The 17,734-nt window shown below is 37.9% G+C and overlaps 1 protein-coding gene across 2 annotated transcripts in view; it reads left to right on the plus strand.

Annotated features, from left to right (window-relative positions):
• The window catches only part of LOC106093785 (nuclear hormone receptor FTZ-F1), a 253,636-nt gene that overhangs the window by 230,146 nt on the left and 5,756 nt on the right, over positions 1 to 17,734 (plus strand). For both annotated transcript variants that reach the window (XM_059361011.1, XM_059361012.1), the window contains one exon: positions 70 to 268. In XM_059361011.1, the coding sequence (XP_059216994.1) occupies positions 70 to 268 (199 nt within the window). The remainder of the gene's footprint in view (positions 1 to 69; positions 269 to 17,734) is intronic.

Genomic DNA, 17,734 nt, shown 5'->3' on the forward strand with positions numbered 1-17,734 from the left:
TTTTGTTTCTCTTAAAAGATTTTACATCTATTAGCAATCTTGTTTTTCTGTTTTTTTTTGTGTGTTTAGGGTATCACCAATGATCAGGGAATTTGTACAGTCAATAGATGACAGGGAATGGCAGACGCAACTCTTTGCCCTGCTGCAGAAACAAACGTACAATCAAGTTGAAGTGGATCTCTTTGAATTAATGTGTAAAGTTTTGGATCAAAATCTATTCTCACAAGTCGATTGGGCACGTAATACGGTGTTCTTTAAGGATTTGAAGGTAAGTCTATCACTCAACTTCTATTTAAAATATTGTATGAAAATAATACCCAAAACAAATGAAGGCACGCTTAGTTCGGCCAGGCCACCATGGATAGCATTTGTCAAGTTCTTTGGCCGATATCTCTTTATGGTCAAACAAGGGCTAATGGATAAGAATTACTATGCTATTGGAGCTAGGAGAAGTTCAAGTCACACAGCGCTACCGGTGCGCTTTATTCACTGATGAAGTTATTAGGCAATGTGCCACTTGAAGGCGCTTCCACTGTGTATGCAATTCAGCGCATGGCGAAGCACAAAATGGAGAATAGGAAATCATTAACACTTCCTTGTTCGTTTGAAATCATTGCATGTTCCGTCATTCGTAACAACTATGTATGCGGATAAGGAAGGACCCGTGTCATGGAAAATGTCATAATACAGAATTTTAGACAATTAGGATAACAATTGAGCTATCTAGAGGCACAAGAATTCAAATCGGGAGATGGGTTAATATGGGAGCTTTTTTTTAAAATGGTCTCAAGCGACCTACACTAATCGGAGGTGTTTGTGCAAAATTTCAAGCGCCTAGCCCTACTCTTTCGAAAGCTAAAGTGCTTTCCACAGACAGACAGACGGACCGACGGACGGACATGGCTAGATCGACTTATCGACTTATCATGGCGATCAAGAATATATATACCTTATTGAGTCTTAGACGATTGTTTGGATGTATTGTAAGTGGAATGGAGTGTTATCCCCCATCCTATGGTGCAGGGTATACAAATAAGTATGGGGACTACTTGAGTTTATGCGTTGGGCGCCAGTTTATAAACTGAAAAAAAAAAAAACAACAAATCAAAAGCAATAGGTAAAAGCCAAAAGACAGAAAGAAAGAACGTGCCTTTAACGTTGTTAAACATTATTTTATGACCAAGCCAAAGAAAATCGAAAATCATAGGTTGGGCGCCAATTTTCAAATCTCAATCAAATAAAAAGGAAGTTAAGCGTGCTAAGTTCGGCCGGGACGAATCTTGGGAACCATGGATTCTGCTAAAAATTTAAACAAAATAAATCTAAATTAAGGGCATAATTTTATTCTACTTCCCAAACTGCTGTCAAACCAGCAAAAATTAAAGCTTCTAAAGGGTGATTTTTTTGAGGTTAGGATTTTCATGCATTAGTATTTGACAGATCACGTGGGATTTCAGACATGGTGTCAAAGAGAAAGATGCTAAGTATGCTTTGACATTTCATCATGAATAGACTTACTATCGAGCAACGCTTGCAAATCACTGAATTTTATTACCAAAATCAGTGTTCGGTTCGAAATGTGTTCATTCACCGTAACGTTGCGTCCAACAGCATCTTTGAAAAAATACGGTCCAATGATTCCACCAGCGTACAAACCACACCAAAAAGTGCATTTTTCGGGATGCATGGGCAGTTCTTGAACGGCTTCTGGTTGCTCTTCACTCCAAATGCGGCAATTTTGCTTATTTACATAGCCATTCAACCAGAAATGAGCCTCATCGCTGAACAAAATTTGTCGATAAAAAAGCGGATTTTCTGCCAACTTTTCTAGGGCCCATTCACTGAAAATGATTTGCAAGCGTTGCTCGTTAGTAAGTCTATTCATGATGAAATGTCAAAGCATACTGAGCATCTTTCTCTTTGACACCATGTCTGAAATCCCACGTGATCTGTCAAATACTAATGCAGCTGATAACTGACAGAAGAAAGAATGCAATTACAGAGTCACAAGCTGTGAAAAAATTTGTCAACGCCGACTATATGAAAAATCCGCAATTACTTTTTGGGCAACCCAATATAATGGAATATACTTATTTCTATACCCTCCACCATAGGATGGGGGGTATACTAACTTCGTCATTCTGTTTGTAACTACTCGAAATATTCGTCTGAGACCCCATAAAGTATATATATTCATGATCGTCGCGACATTTTATGTCGATCTAGCCATGTCCGTTCGTCTGTTCGTCCGTCCGTTCGTCCGTCCGTTCGTCCGTCCGTCTGTCTGTCGAAAGCACGCTAACTTCCGAAGGGGGGGACCATTTACAATACCAACCGACCTATTAGTGTAGGTCGGTTGGTATTGTAAATGGTCCATATAGGTTCATGTTTTGATATAGCTGCCATATAAACCGATCTTGGGTCTTGACTTCTTGAGCCTCTAGAGTGCGCAATTCATATCCGATTGGAATGAAATTTTGCACAACGTGTTTTGCTATGATATCCAACAACTGTGCCAAGTATGGTTCAAATCGGTCCATAAACTGATATAGCTGTCATATAAACCGATCTTGGGTCGTGAATTCTTGAGTTTCTAGAGTGCGCAATTCCTATTCGATTTGGTTGAAAATTTGCATGACGTATTTTATTCTTACTTTCAACAACTGTGTCAAATAAGGTTCAAATCGGTTCATAACCTTTTTATACCCACCACCGAAGGATGGGGGTATATTCATTTTGTCATTCCGTTTGCAACACATCGAAATATCCATTCCCGGCCCTATAAAGTATATATATTCTTGATCAGCGTAAAAATCTAAGACGATCTAGACATGTCCGTCCGTCTGTCCGCCTGTCTGTTGTCACGCTACAGTCTTTAAAAATAGAGATATTGAGCTGAAATTTTGCACAGATTCTTCTTTTGTCCATAAGCAGGTTAAGTTCGAAGATGGGCTATATCGGACTATATCTTGATATAGCCCCCATATAGACGAATCCGCCGATTTAGGGTCTTAGGCCCATAAAAGCCACATTTATTATCCGATTTCGCTGAAATTTGGGACAGTGAGTTAGGTTAAGCCCCTTCACATACTTCTGCAATATCGCACCGATCGGTCCAGATTTAGATATAGCTGCCATATAGACCGATCCTCCGATTTAGGGTCTAAGGCCCATAAAAGCCACATTTATTATCCGAATTCGCTGAAATTTGGGACAGTGAGTTAGGTTAAGCCCCTTCACATACTTCTGCAATGTCGCACCGATCGATCCAGATTTAGATATAGCTGCCATATAGACCGATATCTAGATTTTAGGTTTTGGGGCCATAAAAGCCACATTTATTGTCCGATGTTGCTGAAATTTGAGACAGTGAGTTAAGTTAGGCTCTTCGACTTTCTTCTTCAATTTTGCCCAGATCGGTCCAGATTTTAATATAGCTGTCATATAGACCGATCTCTCGATTTAAGGTTTTGGGCCCATAAAAAGAGGCATTTATTGTCCGATTTCGCCGAAATTTGGGACAGTGCTTTGTGTTAGGCTCTTCGATATTTTTATGCAACTTGGCCCAAATCGATCAGGATTTGCATATAGTTGCCATATAGACCGATCTCTCGTTTTAAAGTCTTGGCCCCATAAAAAGCGCATTTATAATCCGATTGCACTGAAATTTGGCACAGTGACTTATATTAGGCTTTTCGACATCCGTGTCGTATATGGTTCAGATCGGTTTATTTTTAGATATAGCTACTGTACTTATTAGTATTTGGTCGACATCGGAACATGTTTTGATATAATTGATATGGGACATAAGGTATGAAATTTTCACCGAATTTTGATGAAAGGTGGTTTACATATATACCCGAGGTGGTGGATATCCAAAGTTCGGCCCGGCCGAACTTAAAGCCTTTTTACTTGTTTTGCCTTAGAAGAGGTGGCGGGAAAAGAACACGACAAATGCGATCCATGGTGGAGGGTATATAAGATTCGGCCCGGCCGAACTTAGCACGCATTTACTTGTTTTATATTAATGACTTTTTTTGAGTTTTTTTTTTACCTGAAAACAGTAGAAAATGTTTGCTGTTTTAGCAAAAAATTACAGCTGTCCCTTTTCAGCAGACTTTCTGTTGTTACAGCAAACATTTTTGTTGTTTTTACTCACAAATTTCTCTGAGTGTGGAAACTAAAATTCTATTGAAAAAATTCTTTTTGACATAATTTCCTACTGAAATTAAATTTTAATAATTTGTTCTATAGAAAGAAACAAGTATAAAGGCATTAAGTTTTACCCACCCCCTTGGACATTTTTTACCACCCTTCGTCATAACTCAGTGAAAAATGCATCATTTATAAACCCAAAGCAGTTATATCGAAATGTGCTACGACTTGTACCAAATTCGACACGGGCGTCGGGGGGTCCCATACAACTCACTGTTCAAGACAGTAAAACACAATATTGGTCTATGTGGCGGCTATATATATCTAAATATAATCCGATATCCAACATATTCGGGAACAAATGTCAGCGAAATCGGTTAATAAATGCGCTTTTTACGGGGCCAAGACCTTAAATCGAGGGATCGGAATGTGTAGCAGATATAACCAAATATACACCTATCTAAATCATATAGGGCAAGGATGTCCAAAAGCCTAACATAGCTCACTGTGCCAAATTTCAGCGAAATCGGCCCAATACCTTAAATCGGGAAATCGGTATATGTGGCAGCTATATCTAAATATAGACCCATATGAACCTTAAACGACAAGGATGTCCAAAAGCCTAACAAAGCTCACAGAACCAAATTTCAGCGAAATCGGATTACAAAGGCGCCTTTTATGGGCCCAATACCTTAAATCGGGATATCGGTATATATGGCGGCTATATTCAAATATACACCTATCTAAACCATATAGGGCTCGGATGTTGAAACGCCCAACGTTGCACACTGTGCCAAATTTCAGGGAAATCGGTTAATAAATGCAACTTTTATAGGTCCAATATCTTAAATTGGGAGATCGGTATATATGGCAGCTATATCCGAATATAGTCCGATGTGGGCCATATTGAACAGGGCTGTCGAGGGGTTTAACACAATTCACAGTTCCAAATCTCAGCGAAATCGTATAATAGTTGTGGCTTAAATAGTCCCAAGACCCCAATTCGAGAGATCGGTCTATATGGGGGCTAGGTCAAGATACAGTCGCATTAGCCCATTTTCAAATTTAATTTCAATATTTTACAAACGGAATGACAAAATGAATATACCCCATCCTTCGCAGGTGGGTATAGAATGCCAAAAAAAATTTTAAATTGACCAAATTTTTCTAGAAATTATGGTAATTTATTGGGTTGCCCAAAAAGTAATTGCGGATTTTTTAAAAGAAAGTAAATGAACTTCAATCAAATATACTTTTTTTACACATTTTTTCTAAAGCAAGCTAAAAGTAACAGCTGATAACTGACAGAAGAAAGAATGCAATTACAGAGTCACAAGCTGTGAAAAAATTTGCCAACGCCGACAATATGAAAAACTCCGCAATTACTTTTTGGGCAACCCAATATATACTTTTGCAGGTTTGACAAACGTCGTCAGGTTCCTCCTTCCATCCTAAAGCCAATAGAACCGCTTGATTGTCTGCGATTAATCCTATAGAGTTCAACGTTTGATGATGCAACATTTAATACTGCCTGAAATATACCGCATTACTCAGGAAACTTAACAGAGGTTGATATGAGAAAAAACCTGAACCAGTTTTGTCTCATCCACGTAAGTTCATTATGCCAATCCGATCTGCCCGGAAATTTAACCTCAAATGGTTCTATCTATGGTTGGTGGGAGTGAATGAGTGGGATGGTGAAAGCAGTGCAGTTGGCATCGACTCATCTTCCTTAGAAGATACTGAAGGACACAGACATATGCTCTGTCGCTTCAGCGCTCAGACTTGCGGCAGTACATGCCGCACTCACCTTGATGTCAATTTCTATTGATGGGAGAAGGCCACCGTAGCGCAGAGGTTAGCGTGTCCGCTTGGGTTCGAATCCTGGCGAGAATATGAACTGAAAAAAATTTCAACTGTGGTTATCCTAATGCTGGCGACATTTGTAAGTTACTGTACCCTTTGGTATGGCAGCCATGTAAAAACTTCTTCACAAAGAGGTGTCGCACTGCAGCACGCCGTTCGGACTCGGCTATAAAAAGGAGGCCCCTTATCATTGAGCTCAAACTTGAATCGGACAGCACTCATTGATATGTATGAAGTTTGCCCCTGTTCCTTAATGGAATTTTCATGGGCAAATTTGCCGAAGATGCTACATTATGTTGAGGGCTTTAGCATCCATATGGCAGGAACTGGGAAACTCTCGGACACTTCTCTACAATCATAGATAGCAGATTCGTGAACTACTCCCAAAAACACATTTCGTTTGAGCCCCATATTGCCAAGGTTGGTAAAAATATCCAATTTGAGGGTTATTTTTGGGAGGAGAGATGAGGCGTCCTTGGCACTTGGCCCTGAAAACGGACATCAGATTGGCACGCCGTTCGAACTCGATATAAAAATGGAGGCCCCTTATCAATGAGTTTAAAACTTTAGTCGGACTGCACCTATAGATATGGGAGAAGTATCCCCTGTTCCTTAATGGAATGTTTATGGGAAATTTAGTGTAACTCGGTTGAGATTGTAAATGGGCCAAATCCGTCCCTAACCTGATATAGTTTCCATATAAGCCGATCTCCCGATTTGAGTTTTTGAACTTCTAGACTTGCAATAACTGTACCAAGTGTGGTCTAAATCGGTTTATAACCTGATATAGCTGCCATATAACCAATCTCCCAATTTGACTTCTCAAGCCTCTGGAGCGCTTAATTATTACTCGATTTGTCTGAAATTTTAGAGGTGCCATTTTCTACGACTTCTAGCAGTCGTCCCATAGCGGTCTATAACTTGATATAGCCCATATATGTATATCTGAAAAATTGATTCAAAGAACTTGTCACATGCGATCCATGGTGGAGGGTATATATAATTCGGCCCAGCCGAGCGCACTTTTATTTGTTATATATAAGAATATATCTTCTTAAATTATTACTCTCGTTTTTATGATTTCACTAGCCTTATTGGTTTGGCCTTCATGTTGGGCGCCAGTGTTTAGGATTTCAATCTTTATCATTAATTTTACTACGTATATTTTAAACCATCAGCATATTATTTTGAGTCTTCTCAATTTAAAACTTGTTTACCCACATTTTTTTTTTTTTTTTTTGAAATTTTCGGCCACATGTTGGGCGCTAGTTTTTAAATGTTAAGAAATATGAAAAAAATCAACCACAACGTATTCGATTGGTTTTCAAAATTAATGAAAGCTCTTTCCTTAAACAAAATTTTCCAAAAACTCTCTCAGACTCTTTGAAACCCCATCATGATTTAGAACTTCCGTTGGGCGCCAGTTTATAAAAGTAAAGCAAAGAAGATCTCTTCGGCCTTACATTTGAGGAAACGATATTCTCTCGTTGCTATATGTTTTAACAAATTAAAATTATTGAAAATAATTAGCCACACGTTGGGCGCCAGTTTATAAGATTTGAAAAAAAAATACTAAAAACAATCAAACAAATAAAATGCTTAAGAAATTCATTTAAGCTATTTTCTTAAAAAAAATCTAAAACTCTTAACTTAGGCTCTTTGAAAATCCAACATGCTATAGACTATACGTTGGGCGCCAAAGAAGAGCTCTTTCTTCTAACATTTGAGGAAACTATATTCTCTCGTTTCGATATTTTTTTAGCAACATAAAATTGTTGACAATATTAAGCCACATGTTGAGCGCCAGTTTATAAAATTTAAAATTATTGAAACGAATCCAACAAACCAAATTCGATAAGCTTTAAACATGGTTGTAAGCTTTTTCCCTAAACAACGTTTTCTTAAACTCTCTCATAGACACTTTGAAATCCAAACTTGCTGTAGTTAAACGTTGTGCACAAGAAGATCTCTTTCGTCAAACATTTGGGAAAACTATGCACATTCTCTCATACCAATATTTTTTACCGCATTTAAACCGTTGACAATATTATGCCACAGCTTGGGCGCCAGTTTGCAACTTTGCCCATAAACATTACATTAAGGAACAGGGACAAACTCCTCACATATCAATGAGTGGTGTTCGATTCAAGTTTAAGCGCCAGTTTATAAGTGTTCAACAAAGAAAATCTCTTTCATCATCAGACATTTGAGAAAACTGCACATTCTCTCATTCCAATATTTTCCCCGCTATCAAGAACTATGACAGTGTTATGCCACATGTTGTTGGGCGCCAGTTTATAAAAGTTAAACACGGAAGATCTATTTCGCCTAACATTTGAGGAAACTATATTCTCTCGTTCAAATATTTATTGAAAAATTTAAATTGTTGAAAAATTTTGTCACACGTTGGGCGCCAGTTTTCTTAAATTTTTTTTATATATCTTTCTTTCTATTTTTTTACACATTTCTTTAAAAATCGAAAATATTTTGCTCATATTGAGCCTAAGCTCATAACTGCTCAAAAAATTGTATATGTATTGAACACCTTTTCTATAGTCTTTAGGTGGAATAAATTGGTCCTGCCATTTGTAACAGCTTGAAGTGATGACATAAGATGCTAACAATTATACAATAATACTGATTGTCATCACATTGTTAGACAAGTTGATATTGTGCATCCTTTTATGGCTAATGATCTGAAACCACTGATGTTATTCGAGAACTTTATCTTCGTTCAAGCAATTTTTTCAGACACTGTTTTATCCTCGTTACAGCATTACCTTAATAGCTTTATTCAATGAAAAGTACCTTTCTAATATGCTTAACAGTTGTGCAAGGTACTATGACACCCCCTATTGACTCAAAGAGTTGACATAAAAAATTCTATTAACTAAATGTCTACGCGTAATTGATACCCTGCTTGTTTAATCCAAATCCAAGCACATAAAAATTTCCTTAAAAGCACCAAATCTAGAGACCATCCACAAACAAAGAATAATTGATGTGGCTTAAACAAAAACCATTTGCCTTTGCTAAGGGTATCCTAAAGTATGCGTTCTTGTTAAATTTTGCAACCGAATCACTGCAGTGACGCAGACTTCTTTGTAATCTTTGCACAACTCTTTATTGTTATACGGAGATCTTTTATTGTTGCTCTAGTTTATTGTAACACATTTTCGAAACTATAAATTTTCAATTGTCGCTACATTGTATGCGCATAAATGGTATGAATTTGCCATTTAAAACAAGCCCGCAGATGAACAGCATGAATTGATTGATAGTTGGTGGATGGTTGGATAGTTATGTAGTCCAAAAGTCAACAGCATGAAGTTGAGATTAACTGGGATTTTTGTTGTGTGTGTAGGAAGATTAACGTAGCTGAACTTTTAGTTTGGAAAGAATTCAAAATGTTATTATTGTTTAAACTTTAAAATATATAGATATTAACTATTGCCCCAAGTTGGGCGCTAAATTTTATTAAAAAATTAGGAAAGCACTCAGAGTTAAGATTTTATATAATGTCTTGTATTTAGAGTTAGATTTCGTTTCAACATAAAAAACATTTTTGAAAAAATGTGTATTTTGATCTTAGTCCTGGCGTTGGGCGCCAAAAAGTTGTTTTTTCGTTCACTTTGCAAGAATTTAAATAGGCAGCTGAAAATGAAAGTATTAACTTTAGCTAACACCGAATATGAACGGTGTTAGCATGTTGGGAGCCAGTTTAAAAAAGTCGGGTGCCATTTGGTTTGGAAAAAAAATTTACTAAAAAAAGGAAAGAGAAGGAATAGTTAACGAAGACACGGAAGCATTGACTTTAGAACCGAGGCTTTGGAGTTTAATCCACGACTCCGACCCCGGGACGAAGTCGGAGCATTAAACCGGAACTGGAGAGCGGTTAGGATTTGGGGCTGGCGTACTCAACTCCGACTTTGGTCGACTCCGCAGCCCTATTTAAAGCCCTTACATATGAACACTCTGTTAAATGCTACTAAAAATACTAAGTTGGGAGCTAGTTTGTAGAATTTGGGCGCCAGTTTATAAAATTTTGATTAAATTTAACGACATCTCATCGAGACACAATTATGTCCCATTAAAATTTAAGCTGGGTCTTTCTTTGACAATCTAAAATGTGAACCCTTGTTGGGCGCCAATAAATAAAACATCAACAATAATTAGGGTATGTCAAACTAATCATGATGGCTTTGATTATTGCCTAAAATATTTAAAGGTTAGGTTGCTAAAATGTTAAATCAAAGATATCAAATAACGGCCAACGCGTTTCAATCACCTTACCAGATATTAGAAATAATCTATGGATCTCAATGATCTTATTTTATTTCCTATAAGGCCATGATTGACAACTTGAAACCAAATAAGATAAAGTTTAATACTCCATAAATAAAAGAAGGCCAAACGTTGTTTGATTTGAAAACATTTGAAACTTTAATAAGGTTAGGTTCAAACTTCTTCCACTCAAAGATATCAATGGGCGCCCAACGCGGTTCAATAAACTTTGCAAGAGGTTTTGTAGTAGTCTCCAGTAAAAATAAAATCAAATGGCGATCAACACGGTTCATTTGCCAGAACCACTAAGGTGTCCCCGCGATTATTACCTATAGGAAAAAAACATTTGAAGCAGTCAGTTAAATATTCAATTGGCGCCCAACGCTGTTCAATGACCTTTACCGATGGCCTTGTAGTAACCCAGCTATCGCTGCGGTTGCCAATAAGGCCTCTTTTGAATACTTACATTTTTAAATGACAGCGGTTGCAGTACTAAATAGTTTTACAGGTTAAAAAAATGAGGCCCAACGCTGTTAAATTCCCTTATAAGATAATAGAAGTAACCCATAATTCACAGTAGTCCCGATTATTCCTGTAATACCTTGTTTAAATTTTTGAAGCTGTAAAAAGAGAGGTGTCAATACTAAATATTCCGTAAATTAAAAAAAAAAAAAAAATAATTGGCGCCCGACGCGGTTCGAATTTCAAAAGCATCAAAGTGTCTCCCCGATTATTACCTATAGGATACTGTTAAAATATTTGAAGCCATAAAAGCGTTCGGCAAAACTTTCTTTCAAGCAAATATATCAAGTGGCATCCAACGCGGAAAAAGAAAAAATGGCGCCCAACGCGATTCAATTCCCTTATTAGATAATAGAAGTAACCCATGATTTACAGCAGTCCCGATTATTTCCTGCAAGGCTTTCTTTAAATTTTTTAAAGAGGTGGCAATATTAAATATTCCGTAATTTACAAAAAAAAAAAAAACAAAACAAATGGCGCCCAACGCGGTTCAAATGTCAAAAGCATCAAGGTGTCTTATTAAGATATTTTGAGTCATAATAGCGTTCGTTAAAAAAAATCTTTAAATCAAAGGTATCTAATGGCGCCCAACGCGGTTCAAGGACCATAAAGACGGCCATGTAGTTACCTAGTTATCGCTGTGATTGCGAATATTTGCAGAAAAAAAGCCTCTTTTGAATAGTAACATTTTGAAAAGATAGCAGTTGCAGAACTATAAGTGTTTATAGATTAAAAAAAAAGGATTTGGCGCCCAACATGGTTCAGTTTCCATATTAGATAGAAAAAGTAACCCATGTGTCATAGTAGTCCAGATTATTTGCTGCAAATCCTTCTTGTAATTTTTGAAGCACTAAAAAAGTAAGGTATCAAAATTAAAAAATTGAACAAATGGCTGCCATCGTTGTTCAATTGCCAGAAACATCGCGGTGACCCCGTATTTGAAGTCGCAATAGGTTTCGATTGCAAATATTGCAAACTCTTTAAACACATATGTACATACATCTATTGGCGCCCAACGCGGTTCGATGGCCTTTAAAGTCGGCCGTGTAGAAACTTAAACATCACATTGCTTGGAGTTCCAGAAGAGGGCAGTTAAACAATTAAATATTCGTTGATTAGAAAACAAATGGCGCCCAACGAGTTTCAGATGCATGTTAGATGTTAGAAGTAACCTATGCATCACAGAATCTCGATTATTTAGTGTTAGGACTTGTCTAAAAATGTTCAGTTTTGAAAGAGAATATTTGCTAAATTTAAAAATCGAAAGTATCAAATGGCGCCCAACGTGGGTCTGTAGACACACTCGGTGGTTATGCTAGGCTTTTAATCGAAGTGATCTCAATTTTTTACTAAAAGGATTTGTTCAAAGATTTTAAACTCAAAAAGACAAAGTTTTTAAAAATTAGTTACTCCATGATAACTGAATTAGCGACCAACTAGTCAGATCTTCATATAAAACTGAAGTGGTCAACAAGGAATCACAGTGGTCATGATTATTTCGTACAACTTGTTTAAATACCTGAAGCTCTGAAAAAGTATAATTGTAAGAACTCTTGCTATTTACATCGTAGTCTTGCTAAATGGCACCCAACGCGATTCAATTGCAATAATAGATGGGTACATTAAATTTGGCAGGCAGTGGTCTTAAAAAAAATCAAAAAGGCCTGTGGTTCAATTGTCATTCTAGACATATAAACGGTGGTCCAAATTACTTACTCTGAGACCTGCTTGCTAAATTGAATACAAATAGCGCGTAAAATGGGGTTCATTATCATATCAGCTGGCATTCCAGTCCATGCTGCACTGGGGCCTAGTCCATATGCTTTGGGGTGTTATAGGAAACATTTTCAAATGTTGAATATTTTATACACTAAAATATACCAAATGGCGTCCAATGCGGTTAAATAGATAGGCATGGTTTCCTATGCTTATAGTTGTTTAGACTTTTTCCCAAAAAACATTCTCACAATAGTTAAATATGGCCGATTTGCCAACTTGAATACTCTTTTAAGTCAAATGAAAGAATTGGCGCCCAACGTGAGGCCTTCGTCATACTAGGCTGACAAGCTCAATAATGCACCAGTCGTGTCTAGATACTTTTCTGAAGACCTCGAAGGAATCAAAAATTACAAATGGCGCCCAAAGCTCTGCAGTTACTATATTATAGGAGCATGCTATCCTATGCTCTATATGAATACAAATTGGTGCCCGAAAAGGCTTTTTGGAATAACTGAAATTGCAAACTACTTCTAATACTTCTTTGAGTCAAAGCGGGGAAACTAGGCCCCACTGGGATCTAGATTAATTCATATTGAGTAGTTAAGGGAAGGTTTGCTGCACCGCAGCGCTGAGATAAGCATCTCCGTATATGACGCTGATCGCCTCGGTTCGTATCCTGGCGAGAATATCAGAAACAATTTTCAGTAGTTGTTATCCCCTCCTAATGCTGGCGACATTTGCGAGGTACTATGCCAGAGAGGTTTCGCAGTACCGTTCGAAGGTCCCTTGACCTCAACCGTGGAATCATATTTGATATTGTCCTTGGCGGATATTTTTCAAACATTCGGGAAAATAATGCTTAAAATCCGTTAAGAATGCCTTGATGTACGTCTACAGTTTCTAGGAGAGGTAAGGGGAATGGTTTATCCTCCATTTACTTTACCTCCATCTCCTAAAAATTGAAAAGGGTGGCAAGTATGAATGTCTAGTATGGATCGAAACTTCCCGCTCTACAATCGTTCAAACTATTTCCCAACAATTCTTTTTACAGTAGTTGAAATTGCTAGCTTGAATACTCTGTTAAGTCAAAAGTAATAATTGGCGCCCAACGTTGGTCCATAGTCATACAAGGCCAGAATTATGCCCTATAGGGTTATGTTTGGACAGATTAAATACTCTGTAAATTAAAATGTGTGAAATGGAGCCCACCATGGTGAACCGTCTTATTATACGGTTAGCTATGTTTACAATGGCCGAGTTTATATCCTATAAGACATTGTTTGAATAACTGAGCCTCTAAAAATTAACGAATGTGAAAATTCAGTCCTCTATAAACCAAAAGTGTCAATTGGCGCCCAACGCCGTGTAATTCCCATACTATAGGGAACTCATTTGCGTTGGACTTGATTTCTTTTCATAAAACCCTTATTAAAACTCTTAGCCAAAGACAACAATTGGCGCCCAACGTGGATCCATTATCATATTAGGCGAACAAGCTACTTATGCTCTACTAAGATCTAGGTTATTCATACGGGATCCTGCAGGGAAAGTTTGCAATATTCTATATTTCAAATGATATCAAGTGGCGACCAACGTAGTTCAATCGTCATGCTGGAGGGCCATAGTGACCTAAGACTTTTTTTTGAAAAACTGAGACAGGTAAAAGTGAAGTCGTCTATAAAAAAAATCAATATCGAATAAATCAGAAGGTTTCAAGTGGCACCCACGTGGCACTCGATTTGAAATTTAATTTTTTTTTCTATAAGACCTTTGTTCAAATACTTCAAGCCAAAAATAGTTGCAAAATTGTATGCTTTTCAAATCAAAAGGCGCCCAACGTGGGTGAATACCCGTACCGAAAGGGCTTACTAACCAATGCTCTATGATGGTCTAGATTATTCTCTGCAGAAACTTCTTCATATATTTGAAGTTTTAAAGCTATATACACCTTAAGCCAAAGAAAACAATTGGCGCCCAACGCGTGTCTATTGCTAATATAGAACTTTATGATTTCTTAGGCTTTGGAATTATCTTTCCGCCAAACAAAATCCCCTAAGCCGAGACTGTACCTACTATTACAGCATGATTAAATCACCTTTTTCAAGCGAATTTTTCTTAACCAAAATTTTAAAGTAATCAAAATACTATTAAAAACCTAACTACACTCAATTCAAATGTCCCAATCATAATTTAGGACCATTATCTGAGTTCATCACTCCTGATCTCCAACAAACAAGCAAACAAAGCATCCTATCTGCCATAATAAACCCAACAAAATGTGTGAGAATTACCATGGTCCGACTATTTCATGTAAAACTGTTTAAAGCAATGATTTCGATTTTATTGAGTCTTCAAACTACAATTTTATGTTGGCTGTTAGTTTATTTTTAAACATTTTTTTACATTTTTTTTGTTTTGTTTTAATTTTAGAATTGTAAGCGCGACTATATCTGGCTGGCTTTTGCATTTGTAAGTGCACACAATTATCAGTAGAAACTTCTGCAAGTATGATACAATGTGTGTGTATTTTTGAATAGATTGTCTGTCCGTTCGTCATTGCTTGTAATAGGCTGTGGTGACCTACTTAGGCAACAAAGCTGAACCACATGTCAGTGTGTTTGGCATCAACCCAAAACAGAGCAAGAGAGTGTAAAACGACCACAAACCGAGTAAATTTAAAGACCAAAACCAACATCCCTCCCCTCTTTACTCTGTATGTCTTAAAGCCAGACCATACATGCTTCACTCTCAGAGTGGCAACTAAGATTTAATTTTCTAAAGTCTGGTTTGGCATCTTCGTTTGGGGGGTTCGGAGTGCATTAAGCTCAGAGAGTATGCTCTCACTTTTGCCATTCTCTCGCCATGCGATGCTGTTATGAAGTCACGTTACGCTACGCTGACGCCGTATGGTGGCCAACCAAAGTGACGCAACATCTGCAGGCCGCGCGCCAAATAAAATAGTCAATCACTCTCAGTGTATTACAGCATTTATTCTCTCGTTTGGGCTTTGTTTTTTGCTTTTATGAGATTTGTTTTCATTTTCATCTTACAACTAGACTGAGACCAGAGTCAGACCAAAACGATAATTGCAGCTTTGGTTTATTTTTGGATTTTTATTATTTTGTTTTGTTTTGTCTGACTTGCTGGCAGCACAAACTTGAGCGAAGGCTTGGCACCAAAAAAACAGCATGTAGAAACCGGTATAAAGAAAGAGTTATGCAGAATCTTGAAGAGAGTGCTAGCCATGGAGAATTGAATAATAGAGAAATTGGCTAACAAAAAAAGAGTTGTTATGACTAGGTAGTACTCTTAGGTGCATTATAATTCTAAAATGGAAAATTGTTTACAAAATATTTTTAAATAAAAAAATCGAAGTTTTAAAGACAAAAATTTTAAAAAAGTTATAAAAAATAACATTTTAGTCTTCAGCCAGGTTTCTATAGGAAACCTGTAATTCAGCCTGGCTGAATAGGGGTTTCTATGGGAAACCTGTAATTCAGCCTGGCTGAATAGGGGTTTCTATGGGAAACCTGTAATTCAGCCTGGCTGAATAGGGGTTTCTATGGGAAACCTCTAATTCAGCCTGGCTGAATAGAGGTTTCTATGGGTAACCTCTAATTCAGTCTGGCTGAATAGGGGTTTCTATGGGAAACCTCTAATTCAGCCTGGCTGAAAAGGGGTTTCTATAGGAAACCTCTAATTCAGCCTGGCTGAATAGGGGTTTCTATGGGAAACCTCTAATTCAGCCTGGCTGAATAGGGGTTTCTATGGGAAACCTCTAATTCAGCCTGGCTGAATAGGGGTTTCTATGGGAAACCTCTAATTCAGCCTGGCTGAATAGGGGTTTCTATGGGAAACCTCTAATTCAGCCTGGCTGAATAGGGGTTTCTATGGGAAACCTTAAATTCAGCCTGGCTGAATAGGGGTTTCTATGGGAAACCTTAAATTCAGCCTGGCTGAATAGGGGTTTCTATGGGAAACCTGTAATTCAGCCTGGCTGAATAGGGGTTTCTATGGGAAACCTCTAATTCAGCCTGGCTGAATAGAGGTTTCTATAGGAAACCTCTAATTCAGCCTGGCTGAATAGAGGTTTCTATAGGAAACCTCTAATTCAGCCTGGCTGAAAAGGGGTTTCTATAGGAAACCTCTAATTCAGCCTGCCTGAAAAGGGGTTTCTATAGGAAACCTCTAATTCAGCCTGGCTGAAAAGGGGTTTCTATAGGAAACCTCTAATTCAGCCTGGCTGAAAAGGGGTTTCTATAGGAAACCTCTAATTCAGCCTGGCTGAATAGGGGTTTCTATGGGAAACCTCTAATTCAGCCTGGCTGAATAGGGGTTTCTATGGGAAACCTCTAATTCAGCCTGGCTGAATAGGGGTTTCTATGGGAAACCTCTAATTCAGCCTGGCTGAATAGGGGTTTCTATGGGAAACCTCTAATTCAGCCTGGCTGAATAGGGGTTTCTATGGGAAACCTCTAATTCAGCCTGGCTGAATAGGGGTTTCTATGGGAAACCTTAAATTCAGCCTGGCTGAATAGGGGTTTCTATGGGAAACCTTAAATTCAGCCTGGCTGAATAGGGGTTTCTATGGGAAACCTTAAATTCAGCCTGGCTGAATAGGGGTTTCTATGGGAAACCTTAAATTCAGCTTGGCTGAATAGGGGTTTCTATGGGAAACCTTAAATTCAGCCTGGCTGAATAGGGGTTTCTATGGGAAACCTTAAATTCAGCCTGGCTGAATAGGGGTTTCTATGGGAAACCTTAAATTCAGCCTGGCTGAATAGGGGTTTCTATGGGAAACCTTAAATTCAGCCTGGCTGAATAGGGGTTTCTATAGGAAACCTTAAATTCAGCCTGGCTGAATAGGGGTTTCTATAGGAAACCTCTAATTCAGCCTGGCTGAATAGGGGTTTCTATAGGAAACCTCTAATTCAGCCTGGCTGAAAAGGGGTTTCTATAGGAAACCTCTAATTCAGCCTGGCTGAAAAGGGGTTTCTATAGGAAACCTCTAATTCAGCCTGGCTGAAAAGGGGTTTCTATAGGAAACCTCTAATTCAGCCTGGCTGAAAAGGGGTTTCTATAGGAAACCTCTAATTCAGCCTGGCTGAAAAGGGGTTTCTATAGGAAACCTCTAATTCAGCCTGGCTGAAAAGGGGTTTCTATAGGAAACCTCTAATTCAGCCTGGCT

Source organism: Stomoxys calcitrans, chromosome 1 (assembly GCF_963082655.1).
Source record: "Stomoxys calcitrans chromosome 1, idStoCalc2.1, whole genome shotgun sequence".
Classification (NCBI taxonomy): Eukaryota; Metazoa; Arthropoda; class Insecta; order Diptera; family Muscidae; genus Stomoxys; species Stomoxys calcitrans.